Below are 20,161 nucleotides of genomic sequence, written 5' to 3' on the forward strand. Positions count from 1 at the left end.
AAATGATTAGTTAAGAAATGTGACTTGTAGTCTAATGGAATATCCATTATAAAAGGTAAAAGGGAAACTCTCACCTTCTCAAAGATTATTTCATTGTTAACATGCTGGCCCTTTAGTGTCTACATTATCTTGTCCATATAGGATTTTTCAAAAGAATATTTATGGGAAAAAATGGAGTCTGAATGTCAAAGACTTCTAATCTTTATTGTTAAAGGGCTCGAACTTCAGTCAGTTCCATTTATGTTGCTCGAGACATTTGCAAGAAGCATGAGCCAAGGTATCCACTTACCAATGACCGATGATAGCACATGGTAAAGATATTTAGATCCCTGAAGTAACACAGAGGTGCACAAGGAGTTTTTAGACCTACATATCTACCTAATTTCTGAAAGTGGTGTGTTCAGGAAATGACCAGCACCTTACTGAAATAAAATGAGGGAACTAATCCAGAAGACTTAGATAAGGGGAGGGGTGTTTGATGTGGACACTGGTACTACTCTAGGCTAAAACCCAGTAAGAGCCCAAGGCTTCAGAGAGGCGTTTCCCATGGCAAAACAGGAGCCAAGACTTGAATCTCATCCCAAATCTCTCTTGAAGCTCAGTTGTGCTACCAACAATCTGCATGGATCCTTCATCTGCAGAGATAGCTCTGAAGTGCACATCAAAGCACATCTGTCCTCTAAAGCACTGCTGAAAACCTTGGAAGTCAACCTACTCTTTAAAATGTACTTTTAAGCAAAGTTTGGAAGATACTACTGCAAGGTGAACAGAGAGTGCAATATGCTTTGTTTAACTTGCTTAGCATTTTAAATCTCTCAATCCTGACATTTCTTTGTAGCATAAAGCTCTCCAGATCAGGTTATATATTATGCATTGTAAAACTCTAGTAGTGAAAACAAACATTGTTTCCAGAGTCATCTGTTTGCAGTTTTCCTTAATTACTCGTCCAATAGATTTCAAGCTGTGGATTGAAAGATTTAATGTTCATATGGATACATTTTGTTCCTTTTCTAATGATAACTTTTAGTTACATTACTCAGCCTTAAGTCAGCCTGTATTTTACTTTTGTCAAGACAAACGATTTTGTCGACTTAAATCAAATTGTCATGATTGTCCTCAGCAATTTGTCACAGCAGAGTTATTTTTGTTTGACAGCTGGCTCCTAAAAACAGCATCTGAGTGCGTGTGAATGATGTTGGATGGTGCCAGTGGGGGATCAATGTAGGGATGACATAAAGGAGAAGGATCTACAGATGAACTTGGCTCCCAGATTTTACAAGAATTTTGGACGTAGAGAGAATCAAAATCCACAGAATGGTGTCCCCAGAAGCAGGCACAGCAACAAGGCACAGCCATTTATTGTAAAGCACGGGGAATGGGATGAGCTCTGCTCTGAGAATGGGAACAGTCACCCAGCTCTGGAGGAGGACACGGCCCCTTCCACTCCCAGCTTTGGTGCCCTCTCAGGCTCTCACTTGCAGACTCTGTGGCTTTCACAAGGCACAGCCAAGGAGGGGATGTGCAGTGGTGATGGAGACGTTGTTCCATGGCACTTCCTCTCTCCTGCTGATGAGATTACCTGAGGGGCTTTGCTGTGAGCCCCAAGCTCCTTGTAATCCCTTCTGGGAACACAGGGAACAAAACTGGACTCTCTCTCACAGCCCTTTGCATGTGACAACTGCACTCATATCTCTTCTCTTCCCTCTCTGTTGAGGCTAAAACCATAAATTCTTCCAAGGCTCCTTTTTACATTGTTTTCTTTGCTTTTGATCATTTATTGTTTTTATTGCTATTAACAATACAAAACTGAACTTTCAGTACTGGGAATTAGAATGAGTGCTATGGAAATCTGGCAGAATTAGAGCAGACTTGAACATATATGGTTTTACATTGAATAGAGTAAGAACTGGAACTAATTTGTTGTTACAAAAGTAAAAGTACAAATGTCCTCAAAATAACATCCCAGAACAAGAGTGATTCTGAGGACACCTAACTACGTAATGTTACATGTTGAAAGGTGAAAGAGCATTTAATTCTAACTTTTGCAAATAGTCCTTTTATGATTTATCAGATTTTAAGTGTTGTTTCTTAATTAAAAACATATATTAGTTGTATATGAAGTTAATTCTCTGTATAATTTTTAAGGAGTTGTACTTCAAATTAGCTCAACACCTTCTAGTACAAATTAAAAATTAGGTAAACAGAGTCACTGAGGAATATTACTGCTGACATTTTATATAAACATGAAATTAGGTAAAAACTGTCTCATGGTTGTTAACTGTTCCCAGATGGAATAATGATAGTTCAAAGCCAGAATCCAGCACACAGAACTTTCAGGGAAATGCTGTGGTTTATAGTTTTATTTGGAAATATCTACAGTTAACTTTTCTTTCTTCTGAGCTTGATACAACATTATTTCTCACTTTCCTTCTTTTGCTGTATTCACAATGGACTGATTTTTACATTAACTGGTGTATTGGCACCAGAGTCCCAAAAGCAAACCACTTGAAAGTGGAATTCATGTAGAAAAAATCGGGATTTTTCTTTCCTAAGGAGAAAATACAGCAGTAACACCTGTAGCCCACCACTCAAGGGCTAAATCTGCCTCCACGTCAAAGAAAGAACCCAGTTTGAATTTTTTTTTTTTTTTGGTGAATGTTTAAAATAAATTGAAAGTGTGTGGGACTAGGGAAGGTGTGAATCCATCTTCAAATGCAACCTTTAAATCGAATTCACATGGGAGAACACAGTGGAATTCCAAACACAGACTGAGCAGTTCATGTAAAAGCCGGGTTGTACCCATTCAGGAGGCTCTGGAAGCTTGGTCAGCACTGGGATGTGTTTGGGATTGGAGCTGAAATCAGTGGACATTGTCCACAAAAGGAACTCTCAGGACAAATAACTGTTGCCTTGCTTGTCCCAGGATTAGGGGACAGATGAGGGTTACATTCATAGCAAAAGGGACACAAAACTGTAATGTCACTTTTTAGGCATAACTATTATCACTGAATTTGTTATCCTGTTTTCCTACTTAATTCCCAGACTGTCAGGAGAATTATTAAGCTCTTGAAGGCAGCGAGTTGTGTTACCTGGGTGTAGGCATTCAGGGGGGAAAACTTCCAGGTTTTGGTCATAAAGGAACATTAGGAACATTAAGCATTCTTCATAACAAAGCTTGATTCTTTTTTAAAACCCCAAAACTATACAATGTCTTTTAAGAAAGAATATGGGAATATAGTATGTAAAGTGGTTTTATACAATAAATAATCTGCTTTCTATAAATGTACAAAATCAGTTATACAGCAAGTAAGAAACGGAGACAAATGCAATAACTGAAAGATATATTTAATTTTATAACTGTAATAATTTATTTATGAAATATATCCACATATATATAAAATATATCATATGTTTTGGCAAAGACCTCCCTTTCTTGTTTCAAACAAAAACTATTACCACTGGTTTAAGCCCTAACTAAACATTTTTATTGTTGATTTCTTTTCACTTTTATTTTGGTCTCCATCTTTCTTCTTATAAAATATAATTTAACAACATGGGGTTAGAGTTTAACCTATGTGCCTTGGGGAAAGTCTGCAGGAAGGTCAGTCAACCCCCCCCAAAAAAATTTTAACATCACAAGTAAGGGATTTCCTCTCTTTTTAAATAATATAGAAAAGGATTTGCAAAAGTTACTCTTTTTCCCTTGCTTACTCTTGCATCCTTGTAGCAAAAAAAAATCCATGATTTCTGAAGAAATTGTTTACTCTGAAAAATGTCCAGGGTTGGACTTACTCCTTATTGCCAAGTTTCCAGGTTATTTGGTGATGGTGCTTCAATGGAGAGATAAAGGTGGGATTTGCAGCACTGGCAAAGCCCAGGGGATGTGCTGTGGGCGTAGGGGCCTGGGACAGCAAATGGCCAGCACAGAAATTACTCTGATGGCATGAAGTTCCACTTTCCTACCCTTGCATCTGTAGGAAAATTCTTTGGGATGAATCACTGAAGTTCTGTTCACCAACTACAGTGCATCCCTAAATAATCACTATAAGTGTTTCTGAATGGAACTTCCAAGTGCAGGAATAATTTGTGCCTACATTAGGTAATTTATTGAATACTCAACGTATACTCGTAACTTGCTATAGTTTATAATAATATTTATATTAGCCATTCATATTTATTCTGCATAGATACTGTCATTTAAACATCTGCCACAAAGTTACAATATGATGATTCAGGCTTGCATACATTAACAAGAGAAATAATTTGTATCTGTTTATTCTTAATGAGAACTCATGTAGAGGCAATCTCCCTCTAACTCTCCACATTCTCCACTTGCAGCTGCCTGCACAGAGCTGTGGATGGATTCTTCAGACACAGAGCAAGCAGTAAGTGGAACAGTTTCTACTGTACTTGTTTAAATCACAGAGAGAAACGTTTCCTGAAGCTTTGCATTGCTGAAGTTTGGGTCTGCCTTTGAAGTTTTCCTCAATAGTGATACATTCCCTGCCAGGTTACATGATAAAGATTATCCTTTTCTGAGGCTCTCTCGAGGGAAGAAAAGCTTCTTCATACAGGTTCCCATGCCGTCAGAGTGGCACTGCTGAAACAGAAGTGTTGCCTACTGCTGAATTCTCCACTGGCATCACACTGAAGCATCAAGTTTGTCCATCTCAGGGGAGAGTTGTAGTTTAAGTTCTTGTTTCTGAGCTCCAGCAAATAAATGTTAAAGCTTTAAAGAAAACAAACAAACAAATACAGCCAAACTGCTGAATATTCAGCGCTAAGTCCCTGGTACCTGATGGAACTGTGGCTCCCCTCCTTGTTCATGTGTATGTACACAGAGTGAACTCTACACAGTTGCCCAATTAGCTCTGCTCAAATAGTCACAGCAATAAATTCAGCTTGGGGACTTCTAATCCAAGTGCCTCCCTTCATAGCAAAAAAATTGGGGTAATGGTGTGACTCTTTTAGAAGTGGCAATAATAGAAACTGGCTATTAGGTTACAGTAACCTCTTTATACCCAACATCAAAAGCACATTTACTTTTCCCTCCAGATGCTTCTTCCACAAAGGTTTTCCTGTTTCTTTGCCTTAACACTTCAACTTTTACTGGAGCACTGCACTGGGACGTGTAGCTTAATTTGTTGCAGTGCTAAATGAGCAAAAACATGATAGACAGGAACAGCCCTTGCCCTAAAAAAAAAGCCAAAATATGTATTGGCTTATAGCCAAGTAATCCAACTTTTGAAGGAGTTACACCAACACAAGGAAGGTTGTAGCAGTTCTGTGTAAAGTTTATTTTAAAAATTAAATTAGGAAAAAAACCCCCAAACAACTCATGGGCCAAATTCTGTACTTATTTAGGAAGGAGTGATAATATTCAGTTGACAGAATTAAGGGTTCTGCAAGTACAAAGGACATTTATGGAAAGTTATTATTTCTTGTCAACATTAAGCATCTGTAACATACCTGATTGTTCAGAATACTCCAGACTCTGTGCTACTGAATGAAATTGTGTTCCTCTTCCCTGCATTGGTCTTTCTCCTCTGTCTTTTTCATTGATCCATGATTTCTGTAGAATAGAGATTGCCTAAGCTTGTCACTGTGTTCTCATCAATGTCCCCATTCATGAAATGATCATTTCAAGCTCTTTGTTAGACTACATAAAGCATTCATTTCAAAAGCACCACATCATAAAAAGAAACAGCAAAAAGAAAATTCCAAACAGTACTGGCTGGGTCTGGCCTCTTTCCTCCACTTATTAAACTCTGATGTGACACAGGAGTTTTCTTGCTTTTTTTCTTCCTGTTCACTCCCCCATCCCACTGAAGGGGGAAGTGAACAAGCATCAGTGTAAGTGTTTGGCTGCTGGCCAGGGTTAACCCACCACAACTGCAGAGGGGAATTTTATTTAAAATCAGTATCATTTAATCAGTTCCACTTGATAAATGCAACTTGATTAATTTATCTCCATGAATGAACTAATCATGTGGCCAGATTGCAGTGTTAGGGAAAGATACTCACCTTCTTCTGTCCTGCATTCTTCTGCAAAACTGCAAACACTGCTTGTCATGAGCATCTGAACAGGAACACCGGAATGAGGACTGGGAAGTACTTTGAGTCTGGCCTATAGACCTTTTGCCTCTAAAGCTGCCTCTGTAGTTAGACAGTCCATATGGCACAGTCCTCCTGTTGTGAGAATCACAAGTATTGTGTATTTTAGGAAACAATTAAAATTATGTTCTATGTCTTTTCTATTTTAGTGAAGAGATCTGTGGATGGAAAGCAATAAATTGTAGCAGAAAAATCAAACCCTCTGCTCATGTAACTTCTGCTCTATCAACTCAGGCTTTCACCAAGTTACAAATTAGCTGACAGTCAGCTCTACTGGCAGGATTAATTGGCAACTACACTGTCAAAAAAAATTTGGAATACCTAAGAGGTGATGCAAATACATCCCCAGGTTATTGTTTATTTTACTCCTTATTCCTGGGTCGTGTTGGTTTCCCCACTCAATGCACAAAATTTATTACATTCAGTGCGATGGCTGGTCTAAAGTGACAGGAGCTGTGCTGATTTCACCAGACCAATAACATTGTGTAGTTGTCATGTAGTTCATGGTTCTGGTCCTGATTTGCCATTAATTTTATCATCAAGAAATGGAGAAAACTGTCAGCATGATTCATTTACAGCATCATGTTTGGAACATGACCCCTGGAATTACAAGTGTGAGAAACTGCTAGGTAATCCTCCCTGTATGGCTCTACCTTTCTGTGAGAGATCCTATTCTGTACTGCAGCACACCAAGAAATAGTAGGAGGTACCTCTCTTTATTTCCCTGTATGATTTGCTCTTTAATGGGTTATAGTCAATATTATTATCAGAAAAGGACATGGTTCATCACTGCCTGCTAACATCCCCAAAAAGAATTGGATAGTTTGGATTGATGTCATAAATTGCTCTCCTCCAAGTTGTTAAAGAATCTCAATCAACAGCAGCTGTACTCCCCATGAAACTTCTGGAGTCTCATAAAAGTTCCTGAGGACTTGAGGGATGGGCTAAGCAAGCCACAAATCCACAAAAATTAAAAATCTGAAGAGAATCTCACATTCAAAAATGAGAACGAGGGGAGGAGTGAAAAAAAAAAAAAAAAAAAAAAAAGGCAGGGAAGAGGAAACCAGAGTCAATCTAGAAAGGTTACAGAAAGGTTACAGAACAAAGCCTGAATAATGAGTCTGGAACCACTACCTTCACATAGTTCTGCTTCTTTCATTTGCTTTCATAAAAACATCATTAGGCTGCTAATGGGAAATCTGCAAACTTTCCATTTTCCCACACACATGGTGGGCTGAAAGGTTCAGAAACATTATTTTCCTAATCTCTGCAATATTTTTGATGCAGCATCAGTACAGTTGATGCAAATCATTTATTCAAAGCCTCTGCACTCACAGCACATTTGTAACAGTGCACCTTGTCTTTCACAGCCTGAACCTATCAGAGTTAAACTGATCATAAAATCATCCTGAGAGAAAGTCACAAGCAGTATTTCTGTGTTCAGAGCCCAGGAGATGGTTTTTCTCCAGCAGATCCTGGTCTGTCTCCATGCAGAAACTGTTCCTTATTTCCACCACTTTACTCCTATGCTGGGACACTGGGAGAGACCAAGAATACCCATATTTGTCTTAAAAGACTTTGGGATTTGATTTTGGCCTCCGTTCTCAAACCATCATTTAAAAAGCTTTTTGTTGTCTTTAGGATTAGGAACAAGTCTCATTTTATAATTTAAGAGTATTAATAATTCTATACTGACATCTGCTTTAGAATAATGTGAAATGGCTAATGTAGGGAACTTCTGACATAAATAATTGCTCCATAGTCGTATATTTTACACATTCATGTTCTTTATGAAGTAAGAACTGGTATTTAGAGGCAGGAGCAAGGGAAAGTTCCTTTATTTTTAACAGTGGCAAACCCTCTATGAAAACTGTCTGGTAAAATTCTGTTATTTAACTTCCTGCTCAAACTGAGACTGAAATGGAAAGATTAATTTTGTGTGTTTTAGACAAACGTGAGAGCCCTGTTTAATGACAGATAGTTTGTCAAGGCATAAAGAAGCTTCTTGTAGCTTTTGCAGACATCATCCTACATTATGCTAACGAGACATAAAATACTGTCATATGTTATTCTCATTATTTAAAGTGATTTCTTGTTCAAAAGTGCACTCCTTCAGAATATGATACTGGGCTTTTTTACTCTAATTCTCTAAACCAAAAGCTCTGTGGGACTGTGTTGCAGTTTGCCCTGTGTCAGAGGCTCTGCCTGAACAGCCAGAGAGAAAGAAGGGCATGAGTTTTATTCTTAATTGCTGCAATTTGCAAATTAATGGACCAACAGAATTGTCATCAACTTTCAATTTTACCTTAATCCAGCACTATGTGAACTACAGTGATTGAGGAAGGGGCCCATTACCAATCTGCTGCCTTTCCTGAGACAGTAAATTCCAGCAAACAGGGAGGAGTGGAGAACATAATTACAATTACGAGTGATAAGAGCCATGAATCACAGCCTTAAGCAAAGGAGGAAATTGGTATTTTAGATACTCCTTCTGATCTTTCTAATGAAGTACTTTATGCTTCATAGCTTAGAAAAGTATTCAAGGCTACCTCATTGTCAGTGGACCAGAAATATGTGCCAATGCAACTACATTTTCCAGTATTTCAAGTTTCAAAGAATTTTAACCAGAATATTGAAGTTTTGTGTAAGATAATGTGCAGATTTTCCAATCAGATAGAAATACAATAATACTCCCAATTTGCCTGGTTTTGGTTTCTAATCCAAAAATTCAAACCCAAACCAGATACACTTCAATAGCAATCCAAAGTCTTTCTGACAATAATCACAAAGAGCTTGATTACTTGAATATATACAGGGCACTCTATGTCCCCTCAGTGAAGATGAAAATCAGCTGGAGTAGAGCAGAGACAGAATTGTGGGGATCCTGAATTACCAGTTCCTTACACTGTGTTTCTTGTGGTTATGACCCAGTCCCTGGCCAAAGTATTGGCTAGGAGCCATTTACTAATCTTTTGGAAATTTCTCTGCAGCATCCACAGGTTTTTAATTAATTTATTTTTTTAAGGCTTACATTTCACAAGAAAATTTGAATTCCTGACCTTTAACTCAGTATGCAGCATTTCTTCCTCTAGGAGAATAAAATTCTCCTGAAGTAAACTAATATGGGTTTCAGCATATTTAAAGCTAAGGTGTGCTGTGAGTCCTTAATGCCTTTCTTCTCTAAAAAGTAGAGAATAAGCAAACCTAGACATTTCTGAATCAGGCCTTCCAAGGTACTACTTTGAACTGGTATCTGATTTGCAACTTCCAAATCTGTGATTTCTCAGGAATTACTCTCTTTTGGGGGGTTCACTATGATTACTCCAGCCAGACAGTGGTTGCATAAAAGTCTGCATGCTCAGTTTTTAAGCTTTTTCTAACAGAGGCAAGGTCTGAGTTCAAGGAAATAGTTTATTCTTCAGTATAAGCTATGTGTTCTTTACTCTGTATGAAAAAACAAACAGAAAAAAAACAAAACCAGAAAAACAAAAAAAACCAAACTAGCACAACTCTCCAGTACTTGCAATTATTCCATGTGTTGTAATTATGCTTAGTCAGTGCAACAGATAATTAACCAAAGATAATCCTATGTGTCACAGAGCAGCACAAAACTAATGAAAGCACAGTGTGTTCTTGTCAGATTGTATATGAGATGCTGAAATAACCGAGATTATTTCTGTACTTTGTGTCCACAAAACACAAACATAAAAGCTCTCCCCCTAAAAGCCAGCTAGCTCTTGGTGCAAGGTTTTGCCATTAAATTAAATAAATAAGCATTTTTTTTGTTGAAAAAAGACAAGAAGTACCAAGTAATTGCTACCAGGTGATTGTTCCACTGAACAGCCATTTTGAACCAGTGAAAATTTTTCACAGAAGAAAACTGCCTATTGAAGGATTAATGCCTTCAGGTTGAATTGGAAAGGATGATTTGCCTGAGTCCTGCTGTCCCCCACTCACAGTTAATGCTCAGCATTCAGGCAGACAAATCCAATTGGTTTATTTTAATTTTTATAACATGTGGCTGAGTTTCTCATGCTATGTTATAATGGACCTATGAGCCACTATTATTTTCTACTTTCCCAACCACTTAAACACAGTAGATACCTCCAGGGCACTGGCGAGTTTCAGCCAAAACAAAGGGATGAGGGGGTTGCAGCAATCATCTTAGATGCTGTGATTTCAGTATTCAGCAATATATTTTCTGGCACATACCCAGGCCAGCAAGGCTCCCAACAGTCTCCAGTGTTTTCAGACAATCCCAAAAATATGTGAGATCCCTGTAAGGACCACTGAGAGCAAAGAACACAGAAAGGAAGCAAAATTTACCATCCTCCAAATGAGACAAAATGTCTCCAGAACCAAGGATGATGCCTGGGGGAAATAACAGATATTTCTGTGTATATTTTTGTATAAAGGCACTGCAGTAGCACTGTGTAGCTTTATAGATGAAGAGATTATTGGCTGCTCTGGAAGTTGGTTCCAGCTCTTCCTGTAATAAGTGTGGTTTTTTAAGAGTTCACAATAGAGGTACCTCCCCTATTAACCCATCCTTATCATTATTTAAGGAGTAAATGCCTGACTGGATGGTTTGGTCATCCTGACCACATTCTCAGAAGATGCACTTTTTTCTGAGTAACATTTTGCAGTTAAAGTTATTTTCAGATGAAACAACTTTTATCCTTTATAGCCACACCTTTCTTTTCCACATCCTCAATTTAGTAGTAGTCAGTGCTCCTAGATACCTGCCCAGCTCCTATTATACAAAAAGATACACCTCCATGACCGTGCTGTCTTATCCTTTAATTAATACTTGCTAATTCATGAGGATGCCAATTAGTTTTAGTCCATTAGTTACAGCTAACTTAGGTAATAAGCCAAGGATTGCACACATCTGCTTCGTCATCCAGGTTCACTGACCACGTGAGTTCTTTGATTTTCCTCCCCCTGGGGCTTCTTGGTCCCAAGTCAGGCACTGTGAGAATCTGGGGGCTTTTTATCACTCTCCATCCTCCTCCTGTAGCTGTCTAAGGGATGTTACAGGTTTTGTTTCTCAAATATGATGAGAACAATACCTGAGTTGTTGAGTGAAAAGCTGGGGTGTATTTCTTGAGGTAAACAATATGAAGCAAGCCTGGAGGGGGTGTCCATTAACACCCCAAATCCCCAGAGAGGCTGGGTAGAGCTCACCTGACTTAATAAACTGAGCCAGTGTTTCACAGAAATACCTCTCTCAAAACAACTCTCAGCATCTCCTTTAGTACCTCGTATCAATCCCAGTCTGCTCCCAGTCCTGTGGCAAGATACACGATCATTAGTTTAAAGAAATAAGTAAACTTTGGAGCAGCATCTTCTGTCTGCCAGGCCCAAACTCCCATTATTCCTTTTCTCCCCCTGACTGGCAGTCAATATTATTAGTTAGTGGTTCTTATCACTTACCAGTGGTGCGAAACCACTGAGGTAAATCCCAAAAGGGAGAGTAGCTGGGAAATATGGATGAAAGGAATCAAATTAAGATTTTTTTCAAGCTAAAATTCAGAGTAAAGCAGTGCACACAAGGAACACACACTAATGCATGTTCCTACCTCTCTCTGCAGAGCCTGTATAGTTCAAAATCCACCGCTGGTTTTAAACAAATAAAACAAAAACCTGGGGGAAAATAAATGCGTGGTGTTAAAATGTAAGACTGGTGAAAGTGACTGTGGTTTGACAGCCTTCAAGAGTGTTTACTCTTAGAATTAGGCCAGCAGGAGCAGCAGTAGTGAAATTTCAAAGCCCTGGCTATCAGCGTGTCTCATCCCTGACCTCCTCTTCTCAGGGCCATCTCCTGCAGGGATGTGGGATTGTAACTGCAGAGCCAAATCATTTCCAGTCTTTCCGAGAGACTGCTGTAAAACATCAGTCCTGGGAGTACTGTCAGTAAGCTCAGAGGAGATATTCTAGACTGAGGAGGGCATGCAAGCTGTGCACACTTCAGACAGTGAGCGACTGAAAGTTTGAAGGCAGAACACAATTTAAATATGCAGGGATACCTCTTTGAATAGAGAAGCCTAAAATCAAATCAGTTTGTCCACAATAAAACATAACAATTACAGCAGGAGCCTGTTACTATGTTCAGTAAATCGGTTTGAAATATTCTTCATTTGAAATGAAGATTTCGCAAGACAAACAGATTGCATGTGAACACGTGAACAGTAAAGACTGCAAAATCAGGGCAAGCTTCATTCAGAAAAATAAATCAATTCAACAAAGATTCATCACTTCAGTTTTGGCACTTGGTTCTGATGGTTAACCATTTGCACTGTTCAGCTGACAGATCAGCTTCCTTACTTGAGCTTTCTGGCTGGCAGCCACTGTTTTATCATCAAGCCTTTGGCTAGCAGGGATTTTCAATCTGATCTAGAGTTTATAACCACCTGTTTAATTGTTTTGCTGAACAAGAGACCTTTAGCTGTGTACTTTTATTTCCAGTTAAATACAGGACACCATCTACATTTATTTATTGATGAATATAATTATCCAGAATTGGGGTAATTATAATAATTTAGAACATCACTTAATGCCCATAAGGATTAAAAGCATCTTAAATTTTGTTATGTGGGCTTCTGTTCAACAAAACTCAATCACCAAAGAGATGCAGGTAACAAAAAGATGTTATGAAGGAAAAGTTGGCCAGCAGAACACGCAGTTAGAGCAGAATAACCGCTGGGTTGTATTAAGTCTTATCTTTTGTAACACCATCCCAAGACATCATCTGTGTGTGTAAGTAAAACTGTGAGTGAAGTGATGATAGGGTACAAATTGTTTCCATTCTAAGATGACTTTCTGATGGCAACCTAAGTCGGTAATGAGCAAAGATGATTAACTTGTAACTGTTGGAGAGCTGGGTGCAGGTGGGATCTGCTCAGTCTGTTTAGCTCCTGACAAACCCATTTGTCATCACTTACAGCAATGACCACAAGAATTTAAGTGTTTGAAAAGGCTTTCCCACTCCAGCCAGTGGTCACCTGAGGTCAGGAAAACACATTTCTATTGGGAACTATCTGGAGCTAACTTGTTGCTAAGGATTATATGACTTGCATGAGCCACAAAAATAAATATTAGAGTGACAAAACATCAGATCCTTCCAATGTCCCCATGTGCTCACCATGGAGCACTCACCAGTCCTCTGGTCCTGAGTCCTCTGTTAAGTACAGAGGACCAGAGCAGCAATGCAGTGTTAGATCAAAATCTGCCTTTCACTTTGTCCATCCAATTTTCCTGATTCAGAAATTCATGTAATTGGGAGACAGAACTCTAAGATCATCATGTAAGTGGGTCTTTACAGTGTGGTCACAGAATTTCATTCAGTTACTCCTCTTTTGAACATAATAACAAATACCAAAAGGACATGTCATTTAGGAAAAAAAACCCCACCACTTTTGGTTTGATTTAGACCCTTCAAAAGAAATGTTCTTATTTTTGGTGCTTAGCTTGAGTGATGAATTCTCCTTTGGAAACACCTGGATTGTTGGCATAAATTCTCATTACACTTTTATTTTAGAATTGAAGACCACTTGAGTATCTGATATTTTGCCCGCATGATACTAACACTTTCTTAGGAGTTGTCACCTTTTAATCTATCACTCATCATTCTGAGCATTGATAAAGCTTCACACCACAACATTAGCATTATCAATTGAACTGTTATTAATTAACTGTTATTATTGCTGTTGGATGCACAACCTCAGTTCATGTTGAAATACAGGACCCCTCTGAAGAAGTGCAGATCTAAAAGTAGTCTTGCTCATATTTTTTTGCTTGCCTATATTTTCTTCTTTAACTTAAAAAATTAAGCACCAAGCTGGGTCTGTATTACATCAGTGGGTACTGTTTAAAAGACACTTCATTCTTTAAAATGTGTCTGTAGCTATAGATCAAGATAAGCATAATTAATCACTTGACCAAAAAAAAATACATTGCAAATTAATTCCTGCCTAATCAGTCTTATCAGTGAGAAGAGTTTACCAGCTTTTAATTACCTTTGTTACACAACGTTTGTCTACACCACATAATTGCATTATTCTGTTCTGACTTACCTGCCTTTCTTTAGGTCATCTTCTTTTCCACTTTCCCACTGTTCCCAGAATGAAAGACTCACTATATCAAAACAACACTGATGCTCTTCGTGGTCTGGACTAACAGCAGTGGTTCATAGTCAAGTATAAAGCAATACTCGAAACATGTGTGCAGAGATAATTTCTCATCTAATTGGCAAAAGCTGCAGGGAGTCAGAGGCTCCACATTCTGCAATTTTGGGCTTTTCTACAACTGCCACCCTGCTGATCTAAGCGGTTTCTCAGCAGGGATAGAAATAGACCTCCTATTGTCACTCTGCCTCCAACAGCTTCAATAAAAACTTTAACTGCTTTTCCAGAAAAGGAGGAGAGGCCATGACCGAGATTTGTTTTGAATATATTACAACAATGCTTAACAGCTTCTGTTGGGAAAAGCAGAAGAAACCAGAGGAGGAATTAAAGTTTGTCTTTAAAGTGTAGAGGTATGAGTAGCCTGAAAACAGAAAGTACTGAGGAATTTTTGTGGGGAACAAGAAATGATAAAGTGAAATAAATAAGTTAGGGGGAGATGGAAGGAAGGACAATTGTAGCATTTGATGTAAGGGGGAAAAAAAGTAAATAAGCAAGAAAAATATCAGAATCAACAGATGTCAGGAAAACTTCTCCAAACTTTAACACCAACTTTCTGGCCTCTCACTGTGTGTATGATTCTCCAAGTTGTGTTGGATCCAAATTTTTAGTAAATATAAAAACTTTCCACAACATGTGTACAAGAACAATGTAAAAGCCCCATTTACAAACAGCCAGCCCGTACACATCTAATGGTTACTTCTATTTCAAAGAAGTACTGTAACTTGCTCGGGATATTAAATTGCCCAAGCAGGCCTGGTTCCGCCCATTCACATCCAGAAGAACCTTTTGACTTCCTGAGACATTATTCCAAGTCAGTCATGAGAGCAGGATTAGTGCCTGTTCATGGCACATGGAATCTTAAATCCTGCTTCTCTTGCACTGAAATGATCCAAAATGTCCAATACACTTAATTTAATGTTTACCTCTGCCCTGGGAGCATTCCTAGGAAGAATCCTGGGATTTTTGAAAATCACAACTGTGCTGTTTCAGCAAGAGATTTGTACCTCTGCCACCTGTCCATGGAGCAGGACAGCAATGCTCAGTTCAGACAGTGTCCAGGAAATTCAGTCCCTACTGGACTAATTCCAGACTAATTTCACCATCATCCATCCACTCTTTGTCAACCCAGAGGGCTCCCAGCATCCTGATTCTCCCAGTTCCAACAGCGTTGTTACATTATACAAGTTCATGTCTTTGGAGAGCAGTAGCTAAAATGTATCACTCTTTGTGAATATTTAATATTGAAATTGAATGTATGCATAGAAATGTCCCATCACATGGCATAAAAATTATAAAAAGGGAATTTTTAGTCCTCACATTAAATAATTTCAGGTTAACCTATAACCAGCAGGGGTTATATTTTATGTACAACTGACTTCAGTTAAGAAAGCAAAGACTTAGAATCCCAGCTGTTTAATATTTGGATTATTATACAGACTTCGTTGCTAATTCTACAGGTATCATGAAAATGTTATATACCTCTACCTCTATTTTCTTTTTTTTTCTTTTTTTAATAATATTTGCACAAAGCTTTCATGTAGGAAAATTCTCCACATCACTGAATTAATGCACACTAAATAATTTTGTCATTGGAATGACAATTCTAAGTCCTGTAGACTTAAAACAGGATATCCTAAAAAAAAAAAAAAAAAAAAAAAAAAGAGGAAAGAGGAGTGCGTGTTTAAAATTAGCAGAAGTCTATTTATTCAGTGAGTAGGGGAAAAGGAATGTCATTCCCCCATTTTCACTGGTGAGCTCTGACTTAAATTTACTGAGTCATAAATATTTGGCTAAAATAACCCTAAGTAATCCTGGGGTGGATTAGTGCAGGTATGGAACTAGAAGAATTGAATGACTTGTGTGAACGTGATACTTACAGGTTGGTAGAAGTTCAAAAGACGTCATCAGACATGGCCTCTAGCCAGGACACACACGTGAATTTACAAATTAAGTGCCCTAACCCCCATTTGACTTAACCTATTTTACTGCTACTTTCTATTTTTCTACTCCTTTTGTTATTTTAATCTCATTAAAAGCTTTGCAATCATTACAACTGTTCCCAAACTGTAGTCACTGGAGTATTTGGTGGTATGTGTAGAAGTTCACATCACAGAGTCTGAAGAACTTTAATTCTTGAAGTCATTTGTTTTCAGGTCCATCTGATCTCCTGATTATTTTTTTACTGAACTGATACCTGTGGTTGCTACAGGAACCTATTAGCCTGTGAGAATCTTTACAAATCTGAAGTCTGTTTGGGTTAGTCAGCAAGACAGGATACATACAGTAGTGTAGGAAAAGGAGGCCTCTAACCTTTAGGATGTAGGCAAAGTGTCACTTTTCCTGGATGCTTTCTTCCCACTAAGCACTGTCAGTACAGACAGCAGAGCAGCTTTTCTGCACGTGTGCTCCACCCCCACCGCCCTGTGTGGAGCTCAGAACTTCCAATCCAGGGGAAATGGCTTCAAAATTTGTTTTTATTACGAGTTGAAACAAAAGCTTGTGTTTCCGTAGAGCACAGTTGAAAAAGACTTTCTTTTGTAACAACTTAAAATCTGGCATATTGAATTTTTCAAACATTATCTTAACGTCTCGGTATTTTCCCATATTAATTTGTACCAAAACTAGTATAGTTGCACGCACACACACTGTTCTTGCTTTCCCAGCGGGTGAGTTGTTAGAAACAGATTTCTCATGCGGAATCGCCGCTTTTCCCTCCTGTCCCCCATGCCCGGCACACCGCGGTCCCTGTCCCGGCGTCGGCGGCCCCCGGGCCGGGCAGGTGCCGGGACAGCGGCGCTCCGGGGGCTGGGGGGGCTGCGCTGGGCTCCCCCCGTCCCGCCCTGACCCGGCGGGGGCGGCCCCGCCTCCGGCTCCCCCCGCCCGCGCTGTCCCCGCGGGGTCCCCGGGGCTCCCCCGCCCGCCGCCCGCCCGCCATTTCCCGCACTCACTCGGGGGTGTTGATCCAGATGATGTCGAGGTGGCAGTAGTACACGCACTCCTTGTCCTTGTAGGTGTAGCAAGTGCAGCGCCGGGCCCGGTGCCGCAGCGCTCCGCCGTCCCCCCTGGCCTCGTCGCGCTCGCGGTGTCCCGGGCCGGCCGCCGGCAGCGCGGAGCGGGGCCGGGGCAGCGCGGACCCTGCAACAGCCGCGCTCAGCTTCCAGCAGCTCCCAGCGCCCCAACCCCGCACAGCCCCCGCCCGCAGCCCCCCCGGGCCGGGCCCGACCCATCCCCGCTCCCTGCGGAGTCCCGGGGCGCCGGGAGCACCGTTATGTTTGTGTCCGCCCCGGCTGCAGCGCCAGCCCGGTGTGTTCGGGTTAAACCTACGGACGGCCAAAGGATGCCTTTGGCGTCTGGTTCTTTACCGCGCACCGGAGTGGGCTGTTGCTTACAGCCTTTTGGAAGGAGAGGGGAGGAAAAAAAAAAAAGGCAATAAAAAAAAACCTACCCAGCCTTTCTTTGTGTGCATGCGTGGAAGTAGGCAAAGAAAGAAATTCACGTTACCTGCAGTTGACGTAATCGTAAGTCCAAAGAGGAACAATAAACCCAGCTCCATTAAACCCAAATTGCACGCTGGTTAACTGCAGGCAGAGGTGAACTGCAGGCGCGACTGAACCGTTCCAGGAGGAATCACTTCAGGCTGGAGGCAGGGAATATCCCTGGGCTGGCGGCACTCGCTGCTCCCGGGAGTTAGTTCCCACACGGAGGTGTGATTAGCACTTCTCCCTCGCAGTTATTTTCCTCCAGTGCAGACTTAGTCCTGAAGAGGAGAGTGTTGTCAAAAGAAGGGAAGATCCATCGCTTGGCTTTTCCCACACACACCTCCCACCCCACCCCCAAATCTGATCAGCAACCGGAGCTGCTGTTTTCCAGCTGCAGACGCCTCCCACCCGCCGACAGCTGCCGGCCTCCCCCGGGGCGAGGGCCGGGGGCGGGGGCGGGCACGGCCCCGCACCGCCCCCGCTTCCCCCCGGCAGGTAGAAGCAGGGATAGGGCAGCACATCCTCCCGGGAACGCCAGGGGAGGTACAGTCTAGTGAGCTGCTCATGCTGCCCTTAGTTCATCGCTTTTAAATGACCTGGTCTTGTGGTCTTGTTGCTCCGTGTCTGATTCCAGGAGGAATCGCTTGTGTGGTAATAATGCAGCTTTTTGATTCAAAGCTGGGCTACAGATTTGAGAGTCGTTCGGGCTTTCCCCCCCCCCTCCCCCAAGACTCTGAGACTCTGCCACTGATTTCCCTGGGTGAAATTGTCACTAATTTATTAATACTTTCTTTTCCCCATTTACTTATGAGCACCTCTTTGCAGGCAAACCCACCTAGAGTGCAACACTTAAGACAAATTTCATATTGTGTGAAATACCTGATAGCTAAGCATAGAAGAACACTCCTGCCTGTGGCCCCGTTTTTTATCATAGTATCAGCTATTAAGCGATAATAGGTAAGGGTTTCAGGCAATTGGCTATATCTTTTCCTACAGTAGTATGTGTAGTATATCCTCTTATGGGAAACACATGCTATAGAGAGCACATGGAGAAAGGTCGCACACTTAATTGTGGATATTTTAAATAAAAATGTAATGTTTCACTTAAGAATGTTTCAGTACTAACAGAAAGAGCTGTAGCCAAAATTTCTTTTATGTATCATACCAATTTAACATATTCACTAAAATCTGGTTTGTGAGTAGAAAACTGGTTGAAGGATCACCCATGAGATATCCAAGTGAGGAACACTGTTCTCTACTGCCTTGCATTCTTCTCCAGCCCTGCCCCCAACTCCAGCTTCTGGTGTGGACTATCCAGTAACACTTGCAAAAAAACCTCATTAAGATGTCATGTTTTGTCAGCTTGTCAAGCCTTGCCTTTTGTCAGTGCCTGAAGATTGAGAGTTTTGTAGTTGACCATATTCCCAGCTGGTCACAAGAGCACGATCGTCATCAGGCAGGGCAATCGCCAGAAAGTTCAATTTCTCAGGTTTTGTTGAGCCCACAGCTCTCTGTGGAAATTTAAATTGCTTTTGTTTCACACAATTTGTGCAAATGACATGATGTTCTCATAACTAATACAGGGGGCAACAGAACCCCTGTAATGTACTGAATTCAGCAGTGTATTGAAGTTCATGCTTGAGCTGGGAAGGAAGTGCTTGCTTACCTTTAGGGATGAGGAACTGCAGTGACCTGAATGTTTGTACCCTTTATTTTATTGGATTAGGGGTTTGTGTGTGTTCCATCATGCTCCCGAAGCATCGGCAGAGTTACAGTGCAGCCTCACAGTTCTATGCGTCCTCTGTTTTGAGAAATATTATGACAAAACATCTCTGAAAAAAGGAATTGGTTTGAAGATGTTTCTATTTCTTATAGATCTAGAAAAAATTAATTGCTTCAGATCAGGAAGTTCTAGATATTGTACTCTTGTGGTGTTAGATACAGGATTGATTTTGACAAATGCTAATGATTGCGTTTTAGCTTATCTGGAAAAGAAAAAAAGATTTATTGTGCAGTTACTGTTTAACAGAACACTGCAGTGACTAGGAAGTACTGGTTATGTGTTGCAGGTATAAGTAACAATGACGCGAGTCTAAATTCTGATTCATTAATTTCATTTTCCTTATTGCAACTGTTATTCATTTTTATAATAATGATGCAAATTTATCATAGAATTGAGAAATATATAACTGTATCATACATATAGATATGTCATAACAAAAAAAGGTTGTGTTGTGAACCGATTTAACAACATTTTCCTAAAAAATATTGTTCTGTTTTCTAAAAGAAATTTTGAAGGCATCTTCTACATTGCTCTACTTTTTCTTCCATGTGCTGTTTAATCTCTGAAGATTAAAGGGGAGACAATATCAGCACCAACTG

The 20,161-nt window shown here is 40.2% G+C and overlaps 1 protein-coding gene across 1 annotated transcript; it reads right to left on the bottom strand.

Annotated features, from left to right (window-relative positions):
- Window positions 1-2,342: 2,342 nt before the first annotated feature.
- EDN3 (endothelin 3) lies at window positions 2,343-18,141 on the bottom strand. Its single transcript, XM_039563576.1, has 5 exons — window positions 17,802-18,141; window positions 17,249-17,435; window positions 6,025-6,189; window positions 5,470-5,572; window positions 2,343-4,729 (listed from the first exon to the last, which is right to left on the bottom strand). Exons 1-4 carry the CDS (start codon window positions 17,851-17,853, stop codon window positions 5,500-5,502), a joined length of 477 nt encoding a protein of 158 aa, XP_039419510.1. The 5' UTR covers window positions 17,854-18,141; the 3' UTR covers window positions 2,343-4,729; window positions 5,470-5,499.
- Window positions 18,142-20,161: the final 2,020 nt, after the last annotated feature.

Source organism: Corvus cornix, chromosome 20 (assembly GCF_000738735.6).
Source record: "Corvus cornix cornix isolate S_Up_H32 chromosome 20, ASM73873v5, whole genome shotgun sequence".
Classification (NCBI taxonomy): domain Eukaryota; kingdom Metazoa; phylum Chordata; class Aves; order Passeriformes; family Corvidae; genus Corvus; species Corvus cornix.

Excerpts from the sequence above, each read along its gene's own strand:
- EDN3 (XM_039563576.1), bottom strand. The coding sequence starts at position 17,853 with ATGGAGCTGGGTTTATTGTTCCTCTTTGGACTTACGATTACGTCAACT. Across the intron at positions 17,436-17,801 it reads TACGATTACGTCAACTGCAG|GGTCCGCGCTGCCCCGGCCC; the intron begins GTAACGTGAATT and ends CGGCTGTTGCAG. Across the intron at positions 5,573-6,024 it reads AGAATGCAGGACAGAAGAAG|AAATCATGGATCAATGAAAA; the intron begins GTGAGTATCTTT and ends TCTATTCTACAG.